Source organism: Antrostomus carolinensis, unplaced genomic scaffold (assembly GCF_000700745.2).
Source record: "Antrostomus carolinensis isolate BGI_N321 unplaced genomic scaffold, ASM70074v2 scaffold3708, whole genome shotgun sequence".
NCBI lineage: Eukaryota > Metazoa > Chordata > Aves > Caprimulgiformes > Caprimulgidae > Antrostomus > Antrostomus carolinensis.
In genome coordinates, this window is record NW_010334876.1 from 37,603 (window position 1) to 59,364 (window position 21,762).

Here is a 21,762-nt window from a genome sequence, read left to right on the forward strand (position 1 = left end):
ACGGGAGATGCTCCAGGCCCCTCATCATCTTTGTGTCCCTCTGCTGGACTCTCTCCAGAAGATCTCTGTCCCTCTTGAACTGAGGAGCCCAGAAATGGACACAGTATTCCAGATGTGGCCTCACCAGGGCAGAGTAGAGGGGGAGGAGAACCTCCCTTGACCTGCTGGCCACTCTCTTCTTAATGCACCGGAGGATACTGTTGGCCTTCCTGGCCACAGGGCACACTGCTAGCTCATGGCAATAATAAACCCAGGTTACCAGTGGGATTGGTAATTAACTGGGGATCTGGTTTCTAAAACTAACAGTACACAATTTGTCTTTTGTCTTTTCAGTTCCTAAATTTATCCTCACAGCTGTCAATCCCGCGGTCACTACTAGCAAGTCCTCCGTCAAACAGAACGATGGTAGGTACCACAATGAATACAGTTTGCTGCTCTCCTTTGTCTTTGATTGAAATAGGACATTTTCCCACTGCAGAGCTTGGTCTGAGGGAGGTGGGACGAAGTGATGGAAACCCTGCTGAAACAACTGCTCTTCCGCTCGGAGGCAGCGTGACAGGCAAAGGGTTTCACTTGGTAACAGATTCTTTTAAATAATTTTCCCATTTTCTAGATACTCAGTGTTTTCAATACTTCATTATTTATACTTTATTTCTTTTTTAGTATTAATCAAACATTGTTTGGTCTAATGTTACATATGGCACAGCGCTGGCCTGCCTGTGTTTTAGACAGATTTGTTAGTTCAAAAGTTTTTGGGTGAGTATCAGCTTAGTAGCTTCATCATCTGTGATGTGATTGAATTTGCTTTCCTCCTCACATCACAGGTGTCGACCTTGATCCAAAGGAATCAAGACTTCCAAAGAAAGACGGCATTATAGTTAGCAGCTCCTTGGCTACATTTGCATACATCAGAGGTAGGACAATGAGGCTGAGATTGTTTAGTTCATTAGATTGTGATATTTGGGAAAAGGGAGGATCACCTCCGAAGGTTAAACTTCAGAAGAAATTTCTTTACGGTGAGCACTGGAACAGGCTGTCCAGGGAGGTTGTGGAGTCTCCTTCTCTGGAGACATTCAAGACCCGCCTGGACACCTTCCTGTGTGATCTCATTTAGGTTCCTGCTCTGGCAGGGGGATTGGACTGGATGATCTTTCGAGGTCCCTTCCAATCCCTAACATCCTGTGATTCTGTGTGTGATTCTGTGGTAATCCCATGTTTATAGTTAACAGTTTTATTACCACACAGTCACAGTCTTGTGGGTGAGACAATCACAGCATAATTAATATTTATAGAATATTTTTCCATCTTGAAGAAACCAACTCTTTTAGAGACTGCACCCAAGATACCTTTTAAATTAATATTTTCGGAAGGGACTGTCAGTTTTTCAGTATTTTTGAAAACCTGGTCCTGATATGGGAGGAGCACTGGAGGCATCCATTTTTGGAAATGTTGGTTTGCATACATACATACATACAAGGATCATCGAGGAGCGGTAAAAAACAAAAAAATAACCCAACCCGGACATCTCTGATATGGGACATGGCACATTTTGTGGCTTAGCAACACTAAGGCAAATTTTGTTGAGGCAAATAAATTTGTGATCTCTAGCAGATCTCTAACATCACAGCAGAAGTCACGAATTTTGGAAGTGAGCAAAGGCTGATGCTGAGAGGCAGTTCTGGAGCTAAGATTGCTGCTCTTCTAGGAAATGGCAAGAACCATGCAGCTGTCCAGCATCATCCCACGGCCTTTGCAAGGGCTTCCCCCGCCAGCACGAAGGGTGGCCACAGCCTGCTGGCACAGCAAGGTGGACTGTCCCTGCTGCAATGCCCAGCTGCCCCCAGCAGCTCTCTTCACACCCCCAGACCCCACCACCCTTGAGACCATCCGGCAACCCCGAGCAGCCAGGGCTGGGTTTTACAATCCCTCAAGAAAGTCCGTTTCTGCATCTGTCTCGCTTGTTACTATACTGAGAAGTCATCTCAGACTGTCAAGGAAGAAAAATGCTCCCTCCATAGCCTGGCCTGGGGGTGCTGCTGCGGCTCCACAGAGCCCAGAGTTGCTCTTCCCATGCCCCCTGTTCATGAGGGTAGGGCTGGCTTTGGCAAAAGGGAAAAAAGAAAGAAAAAAATTATGCTTTTGGTAGCTGGTTGAGAATGCTGGTAAGCTGCTAATAAAAAGATGGGATGATGTTGTTATTTTATAATGTTATTAAGAGGCTGGGATTTTTGCATGTTAATTTGAAGAGGCAGAGATGGCAGCGTTCAGAGTGCAAGTGCAGGATGGTTTCGGTGCATGACTGAAAAAGCCTCCCCCCACCCCCTTTTTCCCCCAAGCACACCCCACTATTCTGGCTGCATAATGCAGGGTGCTTCAGAAGTGAGAGCTGACTTTTTGTGTAGTTAGTCTTTGGCAGAGTTTGTAAAGAGTTTAAGCACTGGCTTTCTGATTTCAGATCACCTGGAAAGATTTGCTCTCCTGTTTGTGTCCAGCGTTTGCGTGGGATTAATCTTCACACTGTGTGCTTTGGTGATCCGTGTGTCATGCCAGAGTGACTTCCAGAAACTGCACAGAAAGAAGGATCACTTGGTGCCAGAAAGTGACGGAGCGTACGAGAACAGTGAAAATGAGGAGGAGGAGGAGGAGGATTCCTCTGAGTCGGACGTCCAGGATGAGATAGCAGGACTTTACAGACCTTCTTACTCAGGTTATAACTCAACAGAGGCAGCGGAACTGGCCGAAAGGATAGAGCGCAGGGAGCAGATCATACAAGAAATTTGGATGAACAGCGGTTCGGATATGACACCTCCTAGAAATATGAATACATTTTATATTAACGAACAATAAATGGCTTATTTTGGATGATGCCCTATCCCTTTTTTTTAAAAAAAGCAATGTACCTTCTGTGAAGGAACATTTGTATCAGCACATATAATTATTTGTAAGGTAAGAAGAAATATATGCAATAAAAGGACAGTTTCAAACCCTTGACTGTCTATAAATCATTCTGTGAAAAGAAATTTACAAGCTTTCATAGTTTTAAGTTATGTTATGTTATAGATTACTTTTCACTGTAATTTGGGAACAATTTCCACGTGCAGGTTAAGGAATATTAAAAAAAGACAAAAATATTTAAGCAGCATAACATGGAGAAACACCTGCATTAGGACATGGTGATTGTAACCAGTTAGTGTGTTGAAGGTCATAAATTACATGAGAATGTGATCTATTGATGAGAAATATGAGTATTATTAATAGAGTGAGCAGGACAAAGCAAAATTAAAAACAGGTTCTTGAAGTTTTTCTGCTCATTCCATAAGACATCCTTTCTCTTATAAATCCTGTTCCTCAGCAACAGTGATCCTGATTACAAGGGGGTTCAATTCTGCTCACTCAGCTGATGTGATTACTTAGAGGAGAGATGTGAAAGAAGGGTCCTTCTCCGGTCTGCAAGGTCTGAAAGCTAAGCTGCAAAGAAGTGCCTGGCATGTCAGTGCAAATTGTGAGGGTTTGAGAATTAGTTTCCCTCGTAGCAGTCCTCCTGATGGTAACGGAACGGCACCTGAAGTCAGGCACACTGTGGTGTGCAGGGATTTCACAATACCTCTCAGAGACTACAGCTTCTTTTTTGAAGCACATAGCCACCAGACAAGGCTAACCCTGGGAGGAAAAGCACAGCTGAAGAATGGACATAAGGGCAAAAACCCAATCTGCATTGTTTCTGAAGGGCACCATTCAACCATCAGAAGATACGTGGCCGAGATGTAATTCTGCTGCTACCCATGCAGGCACATTTGTGAAGCACAAGCTTGAGAATGGCTGCTTTCATAAAAGATTCTTGAAGTTGACACCTACTAAGAACACTTCCTAAGTGAAATGCTGGGTTAATTTTTCTGATATTAAAGCATGGCTTAGAGCCAGCACTTGACTGAAGGTTAAATTCTCCTGATTTTTTTTGTAAGTAAGTTCTCAATCTTCACTTGAAATTTTTTCAGAATAGTCAGATTTTGTTTCAGCTGGACAGAAAATCAAATCAGAAATGTAACTAAGTTGAAAACACAACCTTCCTGTCTCTAAATAAAATGTCTCCAATGTTTTAACTGCAGCCCATAGGGAATTTCTGAACAAAAGGAGGAAAAATGTCACTTCCTATTGGTAATACTTCATGAGTTCATTGTGCTTTCTCGCTCAGCTGCTGTGCGTCTAGGTAGAGTGAAGTCGTATGAAACACTTGAAAAGAAAAAAGGTGACACGACTTGTCATTTCCTACTGATACAAAGTCGAATTAAGCACGGGAAAACTTTAAAGGCAGGAAGGGGGACTTGCTCAGATGACTAAGGCGCAATCCCGTGCTCAACTGGAAAAATCTGGGCAGCAATTAGCATCCTATCAGCGGAAGGAAGAGAGGCTGAAGAGACGCACGGAGAGCTTAGGTCACCCGTGGCACTGGGAAACTGCGTGAAACGTTCAGCACAGCCCAGGAGCCTGGCTGCACGCCCGCTGGGACTCGGCTTCCCCCTTCCCAATAGACAGTCATCATAGCCTGTACCACCGCACAATATTGATGATTAGGCTTTGGTCCAGAAAAACCCCATGCCTTTGTCCTGAGGGTGGAAGGAGGCAGGTTTTCCTTTTGCTGGCCCTGTGTGTAGGTGTGGGACAGCCCTGGTCAGGAGCTGGCTCCTTCCTCCTGACTCATCGGAGCAGGTGCCACCCATTTCCCAGTCAGAAGGAAAGGGGACCAATCTACATCCCAACAATTCCCCCTGCTGACAGACCATACTAGCAAAAAAGTGGATCCTCTTCCTCTTATTGACCCTCCGAAGAGGCCGTCATTCAATTGCAGAGGGCTGAGCTCCATAGCAGGGTGAGCAGGGCTGAGGGCAGGAGCTCCCACGGGCTGCCCCTTCCCCAGCACAGGGCCCTGCTCCTGCTGTCTCCCCAAAATGCTGAGCTCCAGTGAAACTCCCTCCTGAAGAGCCTGGGGCCCACAGGCCAGCTGGTCTCCAGCTGATATATTTTTGGAAGTTACCTGTCCAGCAGTTAATGTTTATACTTCCTAAAATTTGTGTATTTTCTTTCTTCGTTCTTTACCTGTAAGCCTCCGTGGGGTTTGAGTCCTAAAGCCATCATAACAAAACCTGGGAGTTGGTTTTTCCAGCAGACTTTCACTTCACTCAAACCTAGGTAAAATCAGCATGTCCTAGGGGTGGCCACAGAATCACAGGAGGGTTGAGGTTAGAAGGCACCTCTGGAGGGCATCTGGTCCAATCCCCCCCTGCTCAAGCAGAGCCAGCTGCCCAGGACCGTATCCAGATGGCTTTTGAATATCTCCAAGGATGGAGACTCCACAGCCTCCGTGGGCAACCTGTGCCAGTGCTCCATCACCTTCACAGTGAAAAAGTTGTTTCCTGATGTTCACAGTGAACCTCCTGTGTTCCAGTTTGCACCCATTGCCTCTGGTCCTGTCACTGGGCACCACAGGTCCTTTCCCTGTTGTTTTGTTCACTTCATCCATGCACATCTTCCACCTGATAGCCCTGTTTTGGGGTTCCCAGCTGAAAACAGGGGTGTGCATTGCATTCCTAGTGATGAAGCAACCAAAGTGGCAGCAGCTCAGAAGAAACCAGTCTGTAACTTAGAGGTTAGTCTCTTCCTTGGAGCAAAACTGCTAAATACTTCTCTTTTCTCAACTCCCAGTTCTCTCCTCTACTTTTACAACCCTGGAGGAAAAAAAAAATCTTTGTATTAAAGTGAAGATTAGCAATTTATTTTTCTGTTACCTTTGCGTAGTTGCCTGTAAATGACTCAACAGCCCTGATTCCCTCCTGATTTTCCTCCCTGCTTGCCGCCACAGGGTGCAGGTGGGCAGTAAAAGATTTCCATGGGTGCCAGAGAAGAGCCTGCTTCCCAATACGGAGCATTTTGCAGCCTCTGGGAACATGTGTTCAGAAAAAAAATGCCCTTAATAATGCATGCCTCTTAAAATGTACCCTCAGACGTGGTGGCAAAGCCTTATCATGAGCCCCAGCACCAGGAACGACATAGCAGGGCAGGGAAAGCAGCTTTTACTCCAGACCAGGAGGTCAAACTTCACCCAGGAGCTGTTCCCTTGACCAAATTGTTCACAGTCTGAGTTTGGGTTGCTATTTTTTTCTTTTTGCATAAATTTTCCAAGCCTAACTGGGGAAAGCTATCAATTAGTGGTTCACTTCATTCACAAATATTCAATGTTCACAGCTGTCTGGAAGTTTAGAGTGAAAACAAGGAAAAATCTGAGAAACGGACACTGAATTATTTCAATCTTTCTGCAATGACACCCTCAGCAGAAAAAGCATCCAGCACAGAAAACAGAAAATTGATGGGGAGTGTACTTGCCTGACCCAAGCCCACACAAATCACAGTTTTATGGGAAAACACAACATATACCCATTAAAGAGAGACAGCGTGCAGTGAGTCAGGTTCATTTCAACAGCAGGTCTGCTTTACTGGAACAGCAGCAATGGTAAGAAGCAATTGGATTTGGCTGGTTCTTAGTGGGATGTGTAAACTGAAAAAAAACCCCCAAAAACCCAAGAAGCAGAAATGCTGTAGCTGGTATCTACTCCATTTCCAGGCTGAGGGCAGAAACACAAGTGAGGATGGTGCCACAGGGCAGCAGCAGCAGCACTATGGGAAGGGCATTCGGGGCTAGCAGCAGGATGAAGTTGCAGCAGTAAAATCCCTGCAACTGCCTGGAAGAGCAATTTAAAAAGAAAATATGAGAAAGGAGAGCTTGCAGGTTGGCTGTAACGATTAGGTTCATGTTACATGCACGGCTATGGGAACGTCATGTGCATTTTTAAATTATATGAATCAGCAGTAACACCAAAGCTTGCTGGAAGGGCAGTGCTGCTGTGGCTGTTTGCACTCCCCGCTCCTGCCTTTAAAATAACCCAGAGTTCACCACCAGGAACCACTGGATGAAGTTGCAGGAAGCAGTAAATAAATCCTTCTGAAACTCACACCTTTTATCGGCAGCCACTCAGGTGTGGTGCCTAAATCTTGTGTGACACTGTGGGCAAAAACCCCCGGTGTCACCCCAGCGACTGCACGGGCAGTGCCTGCGGTCAGCGAGGCAGCACGCTGGTGCCCGGGGCGGCCCAAGGGAGAGGGCAGCAGGGAAGGAAGGTGCAGGCAGGGCTGGGCTGGGGTGAGCTGGGCTGAGGGAAGAGCCTGGAACAACCTGGGAAAGCAAAGCCTGGGAAAGCAAAACTGTACACGTACGAGCAAGGAGTGAAGGACCAAAACCAGGTGTGGAAACTCTCCAGTTGGCTTCATCTGCACGCTGGGAAGCCTGAGGGTAAGTGACCACAAACATCCTGTTTTGCAAGGTGCGTGGTTGAGCAATGGCAAATTCAAGCATGGGCCAAAGCAGGGGATTTCATGTCACCTGTGACATCATCTGTGGTGGGTTTTCTTGGTCTCCTAAAGCCCTCCCAGACCCTGTGAAGCAAACGGGGGTCACTCTCCAGTGAGCTTTGGAGCAAGCTCTGCAAAGCACCACGGAGGCAGCAGCCCTGTCACTCTCAGAGAAGATGCTGATTCGGGCCCCAGAAAGCCCCGTTCCAGCTTGGGAGCACAAACGCAACATGGAGACCCTGCCAAGGAGCGTGGCTCATCCCTGCTGTCTTTGCAGCACCCAGAGCCCTACGCCAGCGTGCCGCACTGCCCAGGCCTGTGCCCAAAACAGCCTGTCTGCTGGTGCACCTCACCCCCTGGTTTCAGTGGTGCTGAAGGTGATGCTGCAGAGCATCGCTTTTAGAAGTTCATAGAAGGTGGGGCCAGACCCCAAGTGCCACTGCCCCAACAGCCGCTGGGATGGCTGCCCTGCAGTGGTTCAGGCACTCTGAGGTGCCCCTGGCAAACCTAGTCTTCCAGGGATCTCCTGCAGCATTAGGGCACTGATTTTTTTTTTCTCATGTTCTCATTTCTGGAAGAAAAAAATGCTCCAACGCCAACATGTAGTTCTTCCAGCACCGTAGTACTGGACCTTTCTACCAACCAAGTCAAAACTCCTTTTGCAACACCATAGAAAATGGGGCTTCTCATGGCGAAAGACAAGTCCCAGACTGACGTTACAAACAGCTCTGGTGACATCCTGGTTAAAGTCTGGGCAGGCATCAGATGCCAGGAATGTGCCTTCAAACGCACAGGGCACCTGAGAAATGCACATCTGCAGGGGGCTTGCATTAGTGACCATCCATTACCAATCCCTGTTGCAGAGTAATTATGGCTGTAGAGGATCACCAGTGTGCCTGCTGCAGGGTGAGCACTGACCCAGCCCTGGACAACTCCCCAGGCTCTTTTTTAAGATTGATGCATTTCTTAAGACCTGAAGACATGATGGTAATGCCCAGTCACTCTTCTCCTGGGTTAGGGAGAGCTTGAAAGGATCAGCCAGAGCTCACACCTCCTTCATGCAGTAAAGTCAACTAACTGGGAGATAAACACTGTAGGAAACCTTGGTAGGCTCATTCACAAAGAAGCTGCCTGCTTATTTTTCTGTTGAAAAATCAGGACTCTGAGCAACTTGATTTAGTTTTGAAGCTGGATCTAGTTCAGAACAGGGCCCTGCTCTGAGTGCCTGGTAGGTCCAGCAGCCCTCAAGAGGTCCTCCCAACCTAAACCATTTTACAAGCCTGTCACCACCTCTAACCACACCTGGAAGCCAGCCTTTGGAGCTGCAACCTTCTGCAGCCTGGTGGTCACCTTGCAACTCCACCATCCTGCCATCTATCCACAGCAAAAATTTAAAACGGAGTTTCCAAAAAAATGCCTTATCTGGAAAGAGGTGAAATGCCCTTTTCTGAACAAGGCCACGGGGTGTTCCAGAGGGAGGGAGAGGTGGGAAGAAATGGAGCTGCAAACTCACAACTGACCGCTATGCTGGGGACAGTTATGGGTTGAATCCTTAAACTCCAGGAGCTGCTGCTTGCTCGGGTGAGAGACAAAGCAGAGGTGGTGTGAAATATCACACCAGTCACCCAGCGCTGTCCCCAGACCCTACAGGGTAACACGAGTGGCAGCTGTACACCCATTGTCAGGTGTAAAAAAATCCCCACACAACGATTTTTAACTGCAACCTTGTAGGTAGGTGGCTGCCTTACTCAGGCTCTGCTGAGAGCTGCTCCCACAAACACAACCCTTGGAATAAAACCGTAATTACCTTTTTCTTTTTTTCCTTAAGGAAGTGCCAAATTTCCTATTTTTGCTATAAACTTCCTCATTCTCGACACAACCCCTCTGTAGCTGCGGTACGGCCCGTACTCACCGGAGCACGGAACAGGGACACGCACAGCCCTCGACACAGGCGTGCAGGTGGGTTTGGGTGAGGGACAGCGACACCCCTAGCACATGTGGGCAGCCGGGGCCTGGTGACAAGGAGGGGACAACCTGCAGGCACCCTGGGCCACTGCCACCCCATCACCCAGCATCCCAAGATGAGCTCATGCTCATAGTGACTCCCAACTCACGCGCCGACAGGCAGGCGGATGAGATTTGGTGCATCTTCTTCTGAGACTGGTGTGGCAGAGCACACGGGCTCAGGAGGTCACCTGAGAATTCCTCCCCTCTGCTGGCAGGGAGACCTTGTTGCCCATGGTGGCGAGTGTCCTCCCCATCAGGCCAGATCTGTGCAGGCTCCCACGGTTGTCAGTGCTGAGCAGGAACAAGAGTTGTGCCCCGTTTGGATGTCGGCGCTGCCAAAAGCAGAGGCTCCAGCTCCCTACACCCACTGGCACGGAGATGGGGACCAGGGCCTAACCGTCCCCCTGGGGCCACCTCTGCAGCAAGGGCAGCCCACCACAGACACCCCATCCCACAGCCATGCAAACGAATGTCAGTCCCCTCCTGATATTTGCAAAACCCACAACAGCACAGGGGTTTGCGGGCAGAGGAGCGGGGAACGGAGAGGGACCACAATCAGGAAACGTCACCGGGGCATTTTAAAACGTGCTCACCCTGCTCTAAGGCAGACAAATTCCAGCTCCCCGGTGGCTTTTTCCCCGTGATCCTCATGTGGTAAAATGAAACAGGAGAATACATTTGCAGGGTGAGGAGAACTCACTGGTGGGCATGGGACAGACAGACAGACACCTGGAACGGTGTTGGCATCCCAAGGCAGAGCAGCACCCACCCTGCACCCTGGGGAGTGCAGCCAACCTCCCAGGGGGGAAGCGGTGCAGGAGCCACATCCACACAGCACCAAGTGCCGGTGCCTTGGTTCCCCTCCTGCTGCCGTTGAAGGAAACCTCAACAGCACGTGAAGGGCTATAATGGCATTAGCAACTCTCACAACACTTAATACAAATTTCCATTAATCAGGACGCTGATACGGCCACATAATAAACATTTTAGCAACCGTTCCGCTGTGTGTGCCCCTTGATAGAGAACAGGTTTTCCCTCTAGAAGGGTATGTCTGCTATCAAACTTCCAGAAATAAACAGTTTAGAAGAAAGATAAAATGCTTCTGCACATTTGCAAACCTACATGTGGTGTTCCTATCTCCTCATTCTCAAATTCTTTAGAATAGATATATAAATATCTATAGGCTTTGCTTTGTTCCTGTACTCTTTCATCTTTCTCCAGTACGTTCATTCCATTTCAGCCACAACAAATGAATCCAGCAAAGCCACAGATGCTGTTACAGAATCACACAGAATAGTAGTGGTTGGGAAAGACCTTTAAGATCCTTGAGTCCAGCCATGAACCTAACACCACCAATTACACCTCCAAGCCATGTCCCTAAGCACCTTCTCTACCCATCTTTTAAATACCACCAGGGAAGGTGACTACACCACCTCCCTGGGCAGCCTCTTCCAATGTTTGACCACCTTTTTGGTGAAGAAGTTTTTCCTTATGTCCAATCTAAACCTCCCCTGGTGCAATTTAAGGCCATTTCCTCTCGTTCTGTCACTTGTTACTTGGGAGAAGAGACCGACACCCACCTCTCTCCAGTCTCCTTTCAGGTAGCTGTAGAGAGGAATAAGATCTCCCCTCAGCTTCCTTTTCTCCAGGCTAAACAATCCCAGCTCTGTCAGCTGCTCCCCGCTCCTCGTAAGACTTGTTCTCCAGACCCTTCACCAGCTGTGTTGCCCTTCTCTGGACCTGCCCCAGCACCTCAACATCTTTCCTGTAGTGAGGGGCCCAAAACTGGACACAGTACTCGAGATGCAGCCTCACCAGTGCTGAGTACAGGGGCACAATCACTTCCCTACTCCTGCTGGCCACACTGTTTCTGATACAGGCCAGGGAGAACTCTTGGGAGAACTCAGGAGAGCATTGATCCTAGGGACTGGTTTCTCAGCTAAAGAAGAAAATGGACAATTACAGCAGAGAACTGCAGTCAGAGGTACACAGGATAAAATGGAGTTTCTTCCGTGTTAATTCTTTCCTGTGCCTGTTTTTCCCTCACTTTTAGAGAGGAAATAACAATATTATAAGCACCATAATCAAAGGTCCTGTTCAAATGCCCCCATCAAAATCCTCCATATAAAGGTAATTTAAAAGTCTCTTTTTCACTGAAACAGTAACTCTCAACAAGTCTTGGAAATACAATAAAGCTTCTTGAGCTCCTTTGACATGGAAGCCAGCTGCAGAGAGAGCTCTGCTGGGAGGAAGGTGTGAGCAACGTGTTAGGGTTTTGTCATGGAAAACCAGTTACTTGCAGTCATGGATGTGCAGCAGGGTTTAGCGAGCGAGATCCAGAGAGTACAGATACTTTACTGCTTATGTTATTTTCATTGTGCCTCCTCTGCTATTGAATACTTTCCTGGTATCAAGGACATCAAATCAAATGGCCAAAGGCCAGCGATGACTTCAGTTATTTACAGGACTGGGATCCCACAGAACAAACTCCTCCAAATAATACTAATCTAAGATGAAAGCTCTATTTGTAAGAGGGATTCAGTTGGATATTTTCAAGCATTCATTATAACTGATCCAAAACATCTGGGAAGCTTCCTGCCAAGGCCACTAAGCTCAACGCAGCTATGACTAAACAAAAGTAACTAAAAAAAGCTCCTTTCAAATGGTGAGAAGCAGGCAAATAAGTACTGGGGTGCATAAGTGCCAATAAATAAGCACCACCAGGTAAGGTCACATTGCAACTCCCGATCCCAGAGCAGATCTCCACCCCGGGTAGCTTCCGGGCAGTCTGGCTTTCAGGAATCTCCCTCCAAGGCTGGCAGAACAAAAATCACAGGGCACAGCTGGCTGTCCTCAGCGGCTTCTTAAACAGAACAGACGAGATTCCGGGGAGTGGGAAGCGTTGTCACAAGCAGCACAGGAAACAGAGCAATGCCTGGAGGAATTAAGTTTGGGAATCGCCAGGTTATAACACCCCCTTGGCTACAAAATGTGCCAGGCTGCCACACAACTTGCTTTAGAAGCTTATAAACAGCTACATTTTTTTCTGGCTGCCAGAAGGACATAAATATTTTAGAACATTGCTGGAAAAGAGCAAAACGAATGTGAAACAACCCTAAGTCATTAACCTATAAATAGTCATTTGATTTTTTTGGAAGGATATATATAACTGCACAAACAAAATCACCACTTTCCAGAACCTGCTTTGAGATTTGGGCCCTCGGACAGCATTTGTACACATCTCTGTGAAACCCACTAAGGACAGCATCACGGGGGAGAGGGCAGAGGAGGGAGAGGTTTTACAGCTCTAGAAGCCCCCTTAAAAGCCACAGCAACATCTCTGGCAGCCTGAGCCTCTTAAAATCAGGCAGGACTGATCAGGAGCTGGAGCTAGGTGGCTAACAGCTTTTATAATGAATAAACTAATTTTATAATGATTTCACTGAGTGCTGCCAATCCGAGTCATGGATCGAGAACACTCACCATACCACTGTGGGTTGCAATGCCACTGATACTAAGAAATTAAGTATTTCCAGATTTTCTTCACCTTTTGATGCCAGCAAAGGAGCATATTAGGAAAAAAGCCTTCAGCTATGGGAATGGCTAAAAAATCTCCAGATTTGTACAAGACACTGATTTTCATCCGATGAAGTGGTAGAACAAAGCGTTCTGTTAAAACACACTCCATTTCCTTGCCACATAGAAATAATTCCAGGTAGATTTTAAATACAAAATATTTGAAGTTTTGCAACTTGGAAAAATCCCACATACTGTTGTTTTGGGGTTTTTTTTAAAAAAAACCCAAAACAGGTTACTGTAAAGTTAATATTCAAGAAAAACTACCAGACACCAAATTTTCCTGAAAGAATCAGTGATCAAAGTAAAACCACCATGAAGAGTTCACTGAATTGCATTAATTCTCTATTCTGTATTCAATCTTCCAGCCGCGAGTTCAGCAAACACTTCAGTTTAACCTGATCGGCGTCAATTCAACCACACTAATACTTACCGAAAATGATGGTTTTTTCATCTTCAAAAAATGACTAGCAAAACACTTTCCCTTTGTTCTGTTACAATGACTCAAACAAGCAGAGACATTCAAGCCAGCACTGTTGAGATTTGCGAGCCTGGAGAGCAACAGCCAGGTATTTTGTCAATGACCACAAAATTTACTTCCATCTTGCACTGCCAGGTTTGGCAAGACAGGAAACTTCTGGTTGATAATATCTCAGACATTTGGGTCTTTAAGTGTCTCTGCCAGTAAACCCTCCTGACATCAGGATTAGGGCATGAATAAGACAAAAAACTATCAATGAAAAATGTCAAATTTGAGTGTAAGTTCAGGCAGCAAACATAACCCATCCCACTTCCAGAGGTGCTGAGCAGCCCTAGCACCACAGTGCCATAACATGACACCTGAGAAAAATATTTCACATTAAAATTTGATGTAAACTATGTGCAGATGAGCAAGTGCCTGTTCTGAAGACTGATGGACTTTGTGAACATGACCTAGTTTGGCTCAGGTGGAAAGGAAGCAGACGTGTGCAGGAGCAACTTGGTATCCTGAAGTCTAATGCAAATTACAAACGCAACGCTTCCTCGGCTTCCTTGCTGCCCCAGGGACAACTTCTTTGGGGTGTGAATGAAGACATCATTTTAGTTGCTGGCTGTGAGTGCCCACACTGGTTCACCTCTTTTTAAAACACTGAGTTGCTCCTCATGTAGAATTTTCAGGGCACTCTGGCTTTGCACTGCTCAGTGACCTGAAGAGGAAACACATCTGCCTCCATAGAAAAACATCTCCTTTAAGGACACAGAAGTCTAAACATGTAAAACTTGAGGAACTTGTTTCTAAACATTAATTATCTACCTAGATAATTCTAGAGATTTAATTATCCATTAGTCATACAGTATCCCAAATCAGAATCCTCCCTTCAGAAACAGACACAACATTTGCTTCAAGTCTACTAGCATTTCTTTGTAAGTCTTGAACCAGAGACCAGCTCTGAAGAGAAGGACTTGGGAGTGGTGGTGAATGAGAAGCTGAACATGAGCTGCCAATGTGCGCTTGCAGCCCAGAGGCCAATAACCGTATCCTGGGCTGCATCAAGAGAAGCGTGTCCAGCAGGTCGAGGGAGGTGATTCTGCCCCTCTACTCTGCTCTCGTAAGGCCCCACCTGGAGTACTGTGTCCAGTTCTGGAGCCCCCATCACAAGAGAGACCTGAAGCAGCTAGAACAAGTCCAGAGGAGGCCACCAGGATGATCCGAGGCTGGAACACCTCTCCTATGAGGACAGGCTGAGAGAGTTGGGGCTGTTCAGCCTGGAAAAGAGAAGGCTCCGGGGAGATCTTATAGCGGCCTTCCAGTACCTGAAGGGGGCCTACAAGAAAGCTGGGGAGGGACTTTTCATAAGGGCAGTTAATGACAGAACAAGGGGAAATGGGTTTAAGCTGAAAGAGGGGAGGTTTAGATTAGATATTAGGAAGAAGTTCTTCACTGTGAGGGTGATCAGACACTGGAACAGGTTGCCCAAGGAAGTTGTGGATGCCCCCTCCCTGGAAGTGTTCAAGGCCAGGCTGGATGAGGCTTTGAGCAACCTGGTCTAGTGGAAGGTGTCCCTGCTGATGGCAGGGAGGTTGGAACTAGATGATCTTTAAGGTCCCTTCCAACCAAGACCATTCTATGATTCTATAACCCAGAGCTAACTGATGGGACATTTTAGAAATGGCAATGGGATCCTAAACATCAAGCATATAGTGGAAACACTCTCCCATAAATTCCATGACTTCTCATTTTAAAATGCTGATTTGTTAGAAACTAAACACTATAAATCCAGTCACAATCTTAGAGGTACTTCTGTGTTAGAAGATCTTGCCTATTAAATTTGGGTTGATTGCATCCAATCTGCTTGCAAATGATGCTTACTTTTGTAAACAGATTTGTGTCAGTCTTTAAATAAAAGCATCACGGCTAACAGCTTGTTAAACTGAATGAGATCACTAGGTTGGCTTCCAAAGTCAAAGAAAACTAAAACAAAAGAATGAAAATGAAGCATTCTAGAACAATTTTTATTTGTGTTTATAGAAAAACACCTTCTTTAAACAATTGTTAAGAGGTCAATTCATTTAAAAAAGATAGTTTGAAATTAGCAATGTTGAAAGGCAAACAAGCACATAAAAATCACTTTCATTGGACTAGCCTGAGAAAACTCATTTCTTATAAAAGAAATTACCTTCTACAGACTGTATCATCTAAAAGAATACAAGAATCAGGAAGAAAGTGTAAAGACCACTCAAAACAACACCAAACATTCTAATGCATATGTACTAGATATATTATCTATTAAATAGCTTAATATTTCAATGTTCAAATTACAAGTTTCTAATAAAATAGCAAACTTCACCAGGTCTGATTCTATAGCTTGCAGAGACAGGTGCTGCTACAGTTAACACAGAAATGCAAACATTTCTTGAAAACCTAAGGCTAAAACAGGCACCTGCTACGGAAGTGACAATTTCAGCTTTTGTCAGAAGAATCCACCACATACAAAACAACTCCCCGTTGCAAACAAGTGTTATCAACCAAACAGCTTACAGAGGCAAAGAGGTGTTTGCAGAGCTTCATCTCGGCCCCCACTTGATGTCTTTTACACCATGAAATTGCCTTTTCAAAGCATGGTTGTCTGCCCACTCAGCATTTAGAAATGAGTCATCGTCATCCTCTTCTAGTTTCTGTAAACAGAACGGACAGGTTAAGAAGGCTTTCCTGAATGTAACCTGCCCTTGGTGTCTGCACCACCACAGCTCACATACAGTAAAAAGACACTGTTACCTTCAGTTCCTCCTGCTTTCTGTAGTAATACAGCATCATCTGTTTTTGCTCTTCATGACTAATTAGAGGTTCACGCCCTGGAGCTCCTTGTCCTTTCTGAAAGGGAAATTGTAAATTTTATTTATGATGGCATTTGTGATACAAAAGAGAAGCTGCTATGCAAAGATAGCAAAATTTTTCTTCAGACAACAGGATTTCTCAAATTTAATAAGGTCCCTTAGGACAGGAAAATAAATGTTGAGAAACTTCTGCTGTGTTCAAGTCAGAATTATTTTTCATCTCAGCATCTGAATCATGCTGTCAATTTTGCGGACATCAATAGGAGCTGCAAACAGGACTGAGTCTATTGTACTTAAGCTTCCACTCTAAAAGACATAACAAATCTCTCTACTTTATGGCCGTTCTAGATCTCTCAGGATGGGCCCATCCATCTTTAGCTCCCCTGCTAATACAGACTCAAGATGGCAAATGACTTAGTAAAGCAGGGAAGGAAGGCTGCTACAAAACACGACAAATAAAAGAAATTTTATTTGTTACTATAAATAAGAGAAAAAAAATTTTTCCAGGCAACTGTCCTCATGGAAGAAATTATGTGCAGGGCAGAATACAGTTGATGACAGCTACTGTCAACAGTAACAAACAGAACAGTTTGAATGGAGATGGTGAATCCTCTCTGGAACAAAAAGGGTCTAAGGTGGTTTAATTTAGCTCTCCAACCCAAGAACGCAGACATCCCTCTTCAGATAAAAAGTCACCGTACTACTTTGCATTCTGTGAAGTCCTTCAACTAATTAAACAGTAAGACAGCTTTCCTCAGAGCCTACATTTCAATGGCTGTTGAGTTGCCACACAATTTTCAGTCACCCTGATAGAAAAAAGAAAGCAATTCTGGTCTTCTAAATGATAAACACATAAATACTTGACTTATCTTTGAATAATTCTATTACAGACACTTGCAGATATAACCATTAATGCTTTCTGTGGCGGAGACATGGAAGTGAAATGCTGCTCCAGAATAATTCTAAGCTATAGGTACTCTGAGACATTTGACTTTCACAAAAGCACCCTCTGAATGTGATATAGAGAGAAACATACACACGTGAAGAGGGTGAGCATCTTCTGACAAAGCTCTGAAAATGAAGTGGTGAAACACCAAACATTCTTCCCTCGAGTATGACATTCTCACCAGAGATGAATACAACTGCACAGTTAGTACAAAATAATTGTGACCAAAAAATAATGAAGTGGCTTGGTGCTAATTCTGATATTGCAAGAACCTGACCATTCCATCAGACACCAGAACAATGACTGGCTTTTGCAGAAGCACCAGGTCTATAAACCGGGAAGCAGCAGGAGATCTTTGCCTCATTTTAGTTCATTACTCCAGAGGATGACTCATACCTGTGTTCACAATTAATACAGAAGACCTCACTTGCTTCACCACATCTGACAACTGGAAAGTCTCATTTCTTTTAAAAAAGTTCAGCTGGAAGCTTTAGGTGAGCTGCAGCTGACAGCGCAACCCTGTGGTAAAGGCCCAGCAGCTTGTTCTTCCTTCTGGCACCCAGCAAGTTCTCACTGAACACTTTGGGAGAGCATAAGTTCAGGCTCTTCCACAACCTGTGTCCTCTCAAAGAGGAGGCATGTCCACATTTCTGAGGCAACTGAGACAGTCATCAAAACTGCCATCAAAAACTCAGGACATCAAAGGCTGAAAACTACTGAGCTACAGACACTGTCTTTCACAGGACAGACTGAAACAGGGGTGAGAAGTTCCACACCACATATGCACAAAACATTAAAACTGTTTTTTAAAGGCCAGAATACGGCAAAAAGAACATTAATGAATACAATTAGAAAAACTGGGCAGACTGAATGACTGCCCAGTGCTCTGCTCAATGTTCAGTGCTCTGCACTGAAATGGAACTGAGAGTCAGTTGAGGTTTTTTAAACTTTTCAGTTTCTATTTAATCTATTTTTAAATATCTCTTTGCTGTACTTTAGAAAAGTGCTATGGAGCAAGTAATAGCTACTACAGTATAAACTGACAGGCAAAGGAATTACTAAAGAGAAACTCAGAATATGAAAAATTAAAACCTTAAAATAGATGTACAGCTTTAAGACACTCAAGCCAGAACTAATCTAACCCATTTAATACACCTACAGACAACTCTCTTCCACAGAGAATTAAACAGCTAAAGGTGAATAACTTGTAAAGAAATCTCCCAGCAGTACTTACTTTTTGTATCTTGACAATGATGGTTGTTTTCTCATTTTTGCCTACATAGTCAGAGAGCAACTTTGTTTCTTTCAACTCCTTTCCTGCCCACCATAACTGTGCTTCTGATTCTTCTATAACTTCAAGTCCAGCCTGTGACAAATACACAAACAAGGTGAAGTGTTGAGGCACATTGTTTCTTGCTTTTTTTTCAAAACCAGAAAAAATTTCTGGGAAAATTTTCTGGAATTCTTAAGAGAAAGGCTAATGTAATTCATCTGATTTTACACTATACTTCTGCTACATTTTTCTTTTTCTATTAATCTGCAGCATTTTCATTCATATTCCATTCAGTCTTGATCTAACATAAACACTTTGGGCGACAAAGCCTCAATACTGGCATTAGAAAGAATGATAAGCTATTTAAAGTGGGTCCAAGATTTACCTGAACTCAACTTTGTATGTAGTATTTGAAAAAAATCTTCATTCATCTTATTTCTAGTTAAGCTATTGCTATTCTTTTACATAATCAGACAAAAACATTAAACAAAATTTGTCATGCAAATGAAAAACAACCTTCATTGGCAAAATGGAGAACAGTATAGCACATATTTAACACAGGCACTACAAACAATCCAAATACATTACTGCATACCTGAGTTCCTGACAAGTCTTCTTTATCTTCAAACTCCATCCTAACTGGATCATGTGGAGGCAATCCCATTGGGTACACAATCATCACAGCCCCTCGGAGCTGGTCCAGTGCATCTTTCACCATCTCCATATTAACACACACATTGGCCTGAACTTGTTTCTGAAACAGAGGCCAGGATCACTGGTAATTTTAAAAACTATGCAGAAAGACTCTGCTTTGTAGTCAGTTTGAAGGTTCAACAGTGGGATAGTTGAGCAAAGCTAACTGGCTGCAAAAAGATAGTAGAAGTGCAAACTTTCTCAGTTGAATATCAGCTTCTAAATACATCGCTACACTTGAGCTCGCTTACACTGGGAGCGGGGGCAGGGAAGGAAGAGATCTTCACTAAATTGTGCAGAAGGCATTTAGTAACAAAAGTCTATGGGATATGGGAATTCAAACAAGTACACATGTGACCACAGAAACTGGATGGGGAGACTTTGGTTCCAAGTACTTGTGATTCATGAACAAGATTCAAAACAGTAGAATTCAAATGAATTCTAGACAAGGGGCCTAAAACTTGAGGAAAAAAATAAGAGCACATGTGAGCAGAAGAATAAAGCTTGGCATATTGCATGGCTTATGCAGAGATCTGCAAGATCAAATACTTGAGATCATTCCAAACCCTACTGCAATGGACAGAGGAAAAACAAAACGTATCTGGAAGAGAAGAAAAAGTTTTTTCTTATAGATTTAAGTTCCTATATTTTAAGTGACAAGGTTTATAAAAAAGAGAGCAAGATGATATTGCCTCCTTGTGGACATTCCTAAACTTGTTAACTGGCAAGTACAATTGGTTTCTCAATCTCAGATGACCGACATTTTTTAATACTCAAGCGTATTTCTTCATTTTCATCATTATAAAGTGATGAACCTATCAAATCACTCCACAAACCATCCTTAACTTAATCCACCAGTGAATGGCAGTAATTTCTGGACTAAGTCAGCATGCAGCGCAGCAATTCTGCAACTTTCTGCTACAAGTGACATGATACATAGTTTGAAATTTTGCCCAGGCAGGAATACCTGCAAAGTGGAGACCAGATCTGCAGATATTTTTGACTCAAGAAGTAAAACTACATATTATTAATTTTCTCCCTGGTTACAAACAGACTTGATGAGATGCAATCCAACAAAGAAGTCCATCTGGAGAAAATCCTTATAGTCCAGAAGCTTTAATCTGAAAGATCTCTCATTTTGCACAGATTCTGCTATGACTCAGAACAGTTTGGCTGAACGCCTGCCTCAATTCCAGAAAGGTTTGCTGCAACTCGGCGCACTGGAAGGGCTGCCAGGTGACAGGGCAGCTCCTCTGCTTGCCTCCACGAGGCCTTTGGAAACACTGAGCTGCTCACTCTAAATCACTGATAGGACACTGTTATCAGCAACAAAACTGCCAAGAAGGCCAATTTAAGTGCACAGGCAACACTAACAATTCAGTAAATTATCTATTTGCGTAACTGGTTTAAAGCTTTTTTAAAGTTCCATACATACCAATTCCAAGAATTGGAGGGGAGAAGAAAATTGCTTGCAGATGTTTACAAAAAAGCAAACTGATAATAAATATTACTTAATTTGTATTTCAAAGTAATATGAAAGCTGAGACACAATAAAGAACATCTACAGATTTGGTAAAGTGAAGCTGAATAAATGAGACCATAGTTCCATCAGGGCATACCCTAATGCTTATCTTTAAACACACAAACTCTTTGGGACTGAGCATGAGTCCAAGTGCTTGTAAAACCAAGGCCTAATCTAAGAGATTAGAACACATTTTTCAGTTAATTATACATAAAACTCAAAAGACTATGTTAACGAGCAAAAGGTATTTTATTCCACAAACATCACAGAAGGCAGTTAATTTTTCACCAGAAAACACGACAAGCATTCACCTAAAGAATGCTTCAATAGCAAATTAAGAGCATGTGGATAAAATTAAATGCGATTTAATCATTCAATGTAGTCTCGGTTGCCAGTATTCACTTGGAGTTTAATATCTGATTCCTTAACTTGTTGAACCAGCTTGCCAAAAGCCATTAAGAAAATCATTAACAGAAATGTCAGTTTTTATTAGACTATTCACATCACTTCATGATATTACTCAAACTGTTGGCCCTGCACTGAAAAAAGGCTGTTTTTTTCTTAAGCTGCCCAACTACGTAGCACCTATTAAGAAAGTCCCACATACCAGCTGCTACTTCAGGAAACTTACCCTAGAGATTAATGCCTTGGCTTCCTCTATTGTCTTCTTTATAACTTGCTGCATTTTTTCATTTGGAGCTACAATTAAGAGATACATATTTAATAGTCTACGCTTACTATAAAGAAACCAAGCAAACAACCTGTCCAGGTTACTCCCTGCCCAAGCAAATGAAACATTGTTAAATCACAAAGCAAGGCAGACACTACTAAGCTGCAGTCTGTTTGACAGTTCGTTGCCGTATTTCTTACTAACTTAAGAAACAAAGCAGTATTTCTCCTGGGAGAGCCAAACTTACTTTTCCACAAAGACACTGGACCTGTATTTGGAACTTCATTTGGGACAAAAGTACTGAGTAGAAAGCAACAACCATAATTTCACACTTGCCACAACCAAAATGAAGACTCTTT

General features: G+C 44.1%; 2 protein-coding genes across 3 annotated transcripts in view; one reads left to right on the top strand and one right to left on the bottom strand.

Annotated features, from left to right (window-relative positions):
* Window positions 1-2,847, top strand: part of EVA1C (eva-1 homolog C) — a 24,780-nt gene extending 21,933 nt beyond the window's left edge. For both annotated transcript variants that reach the window (XM_029086573.1, XM_029086574.1), the window contains exons 5-7: window positions 334-426; window positions 825-914; window positions 2,456-2,847. In XM_029086573.1, the coding sequence (XP_028942406.1) occupies window positions 334-426; window positions 825-914; window positions 2,456-2,847 (575 nt within the window). The remainder of the gene's footprint in view (window positions 1-333; window positions 427-824; window positions 915-2,455) is intronic.
* A 12,872-nt stretch (window positions 2,848-15,719) lies between these two features.
* The window catches only part of CFAP298 (cilia and flagella associated protein 298), a 7,693-nt gene continuing 1,650 nt past the window's right edge, over window positions 15,720-21,762 (bottom strand). The window contains exons 2-6 of the mRNA XM_010174319.1: window positions 21,365-21,432; window positions 19,114-19,272; window positions 18,480-18,611; window positions 16,241-16,336; window positions 15,720-16,140 (exon numbers count right to left, since the gene is read on the bottom strand). Of these exons, the coding sequence (XP_010172621.1) occupies window positions 16,030-16,140; window positions 16,241-16,336; window positions 18,480-18,611; window positions 19,114-19,272; window positions 21,365-21,432 (566 nt within the window). The 3' untranslated portion in view covers window positions 15,720-16,029. The remainder of the gene's footprint in view (window positions 16,141-16,240; window positions 16,337-18,479; window positions 18,612-19,113; window positions 19,273-21,364; window positions 21,433-21,762) is intronic.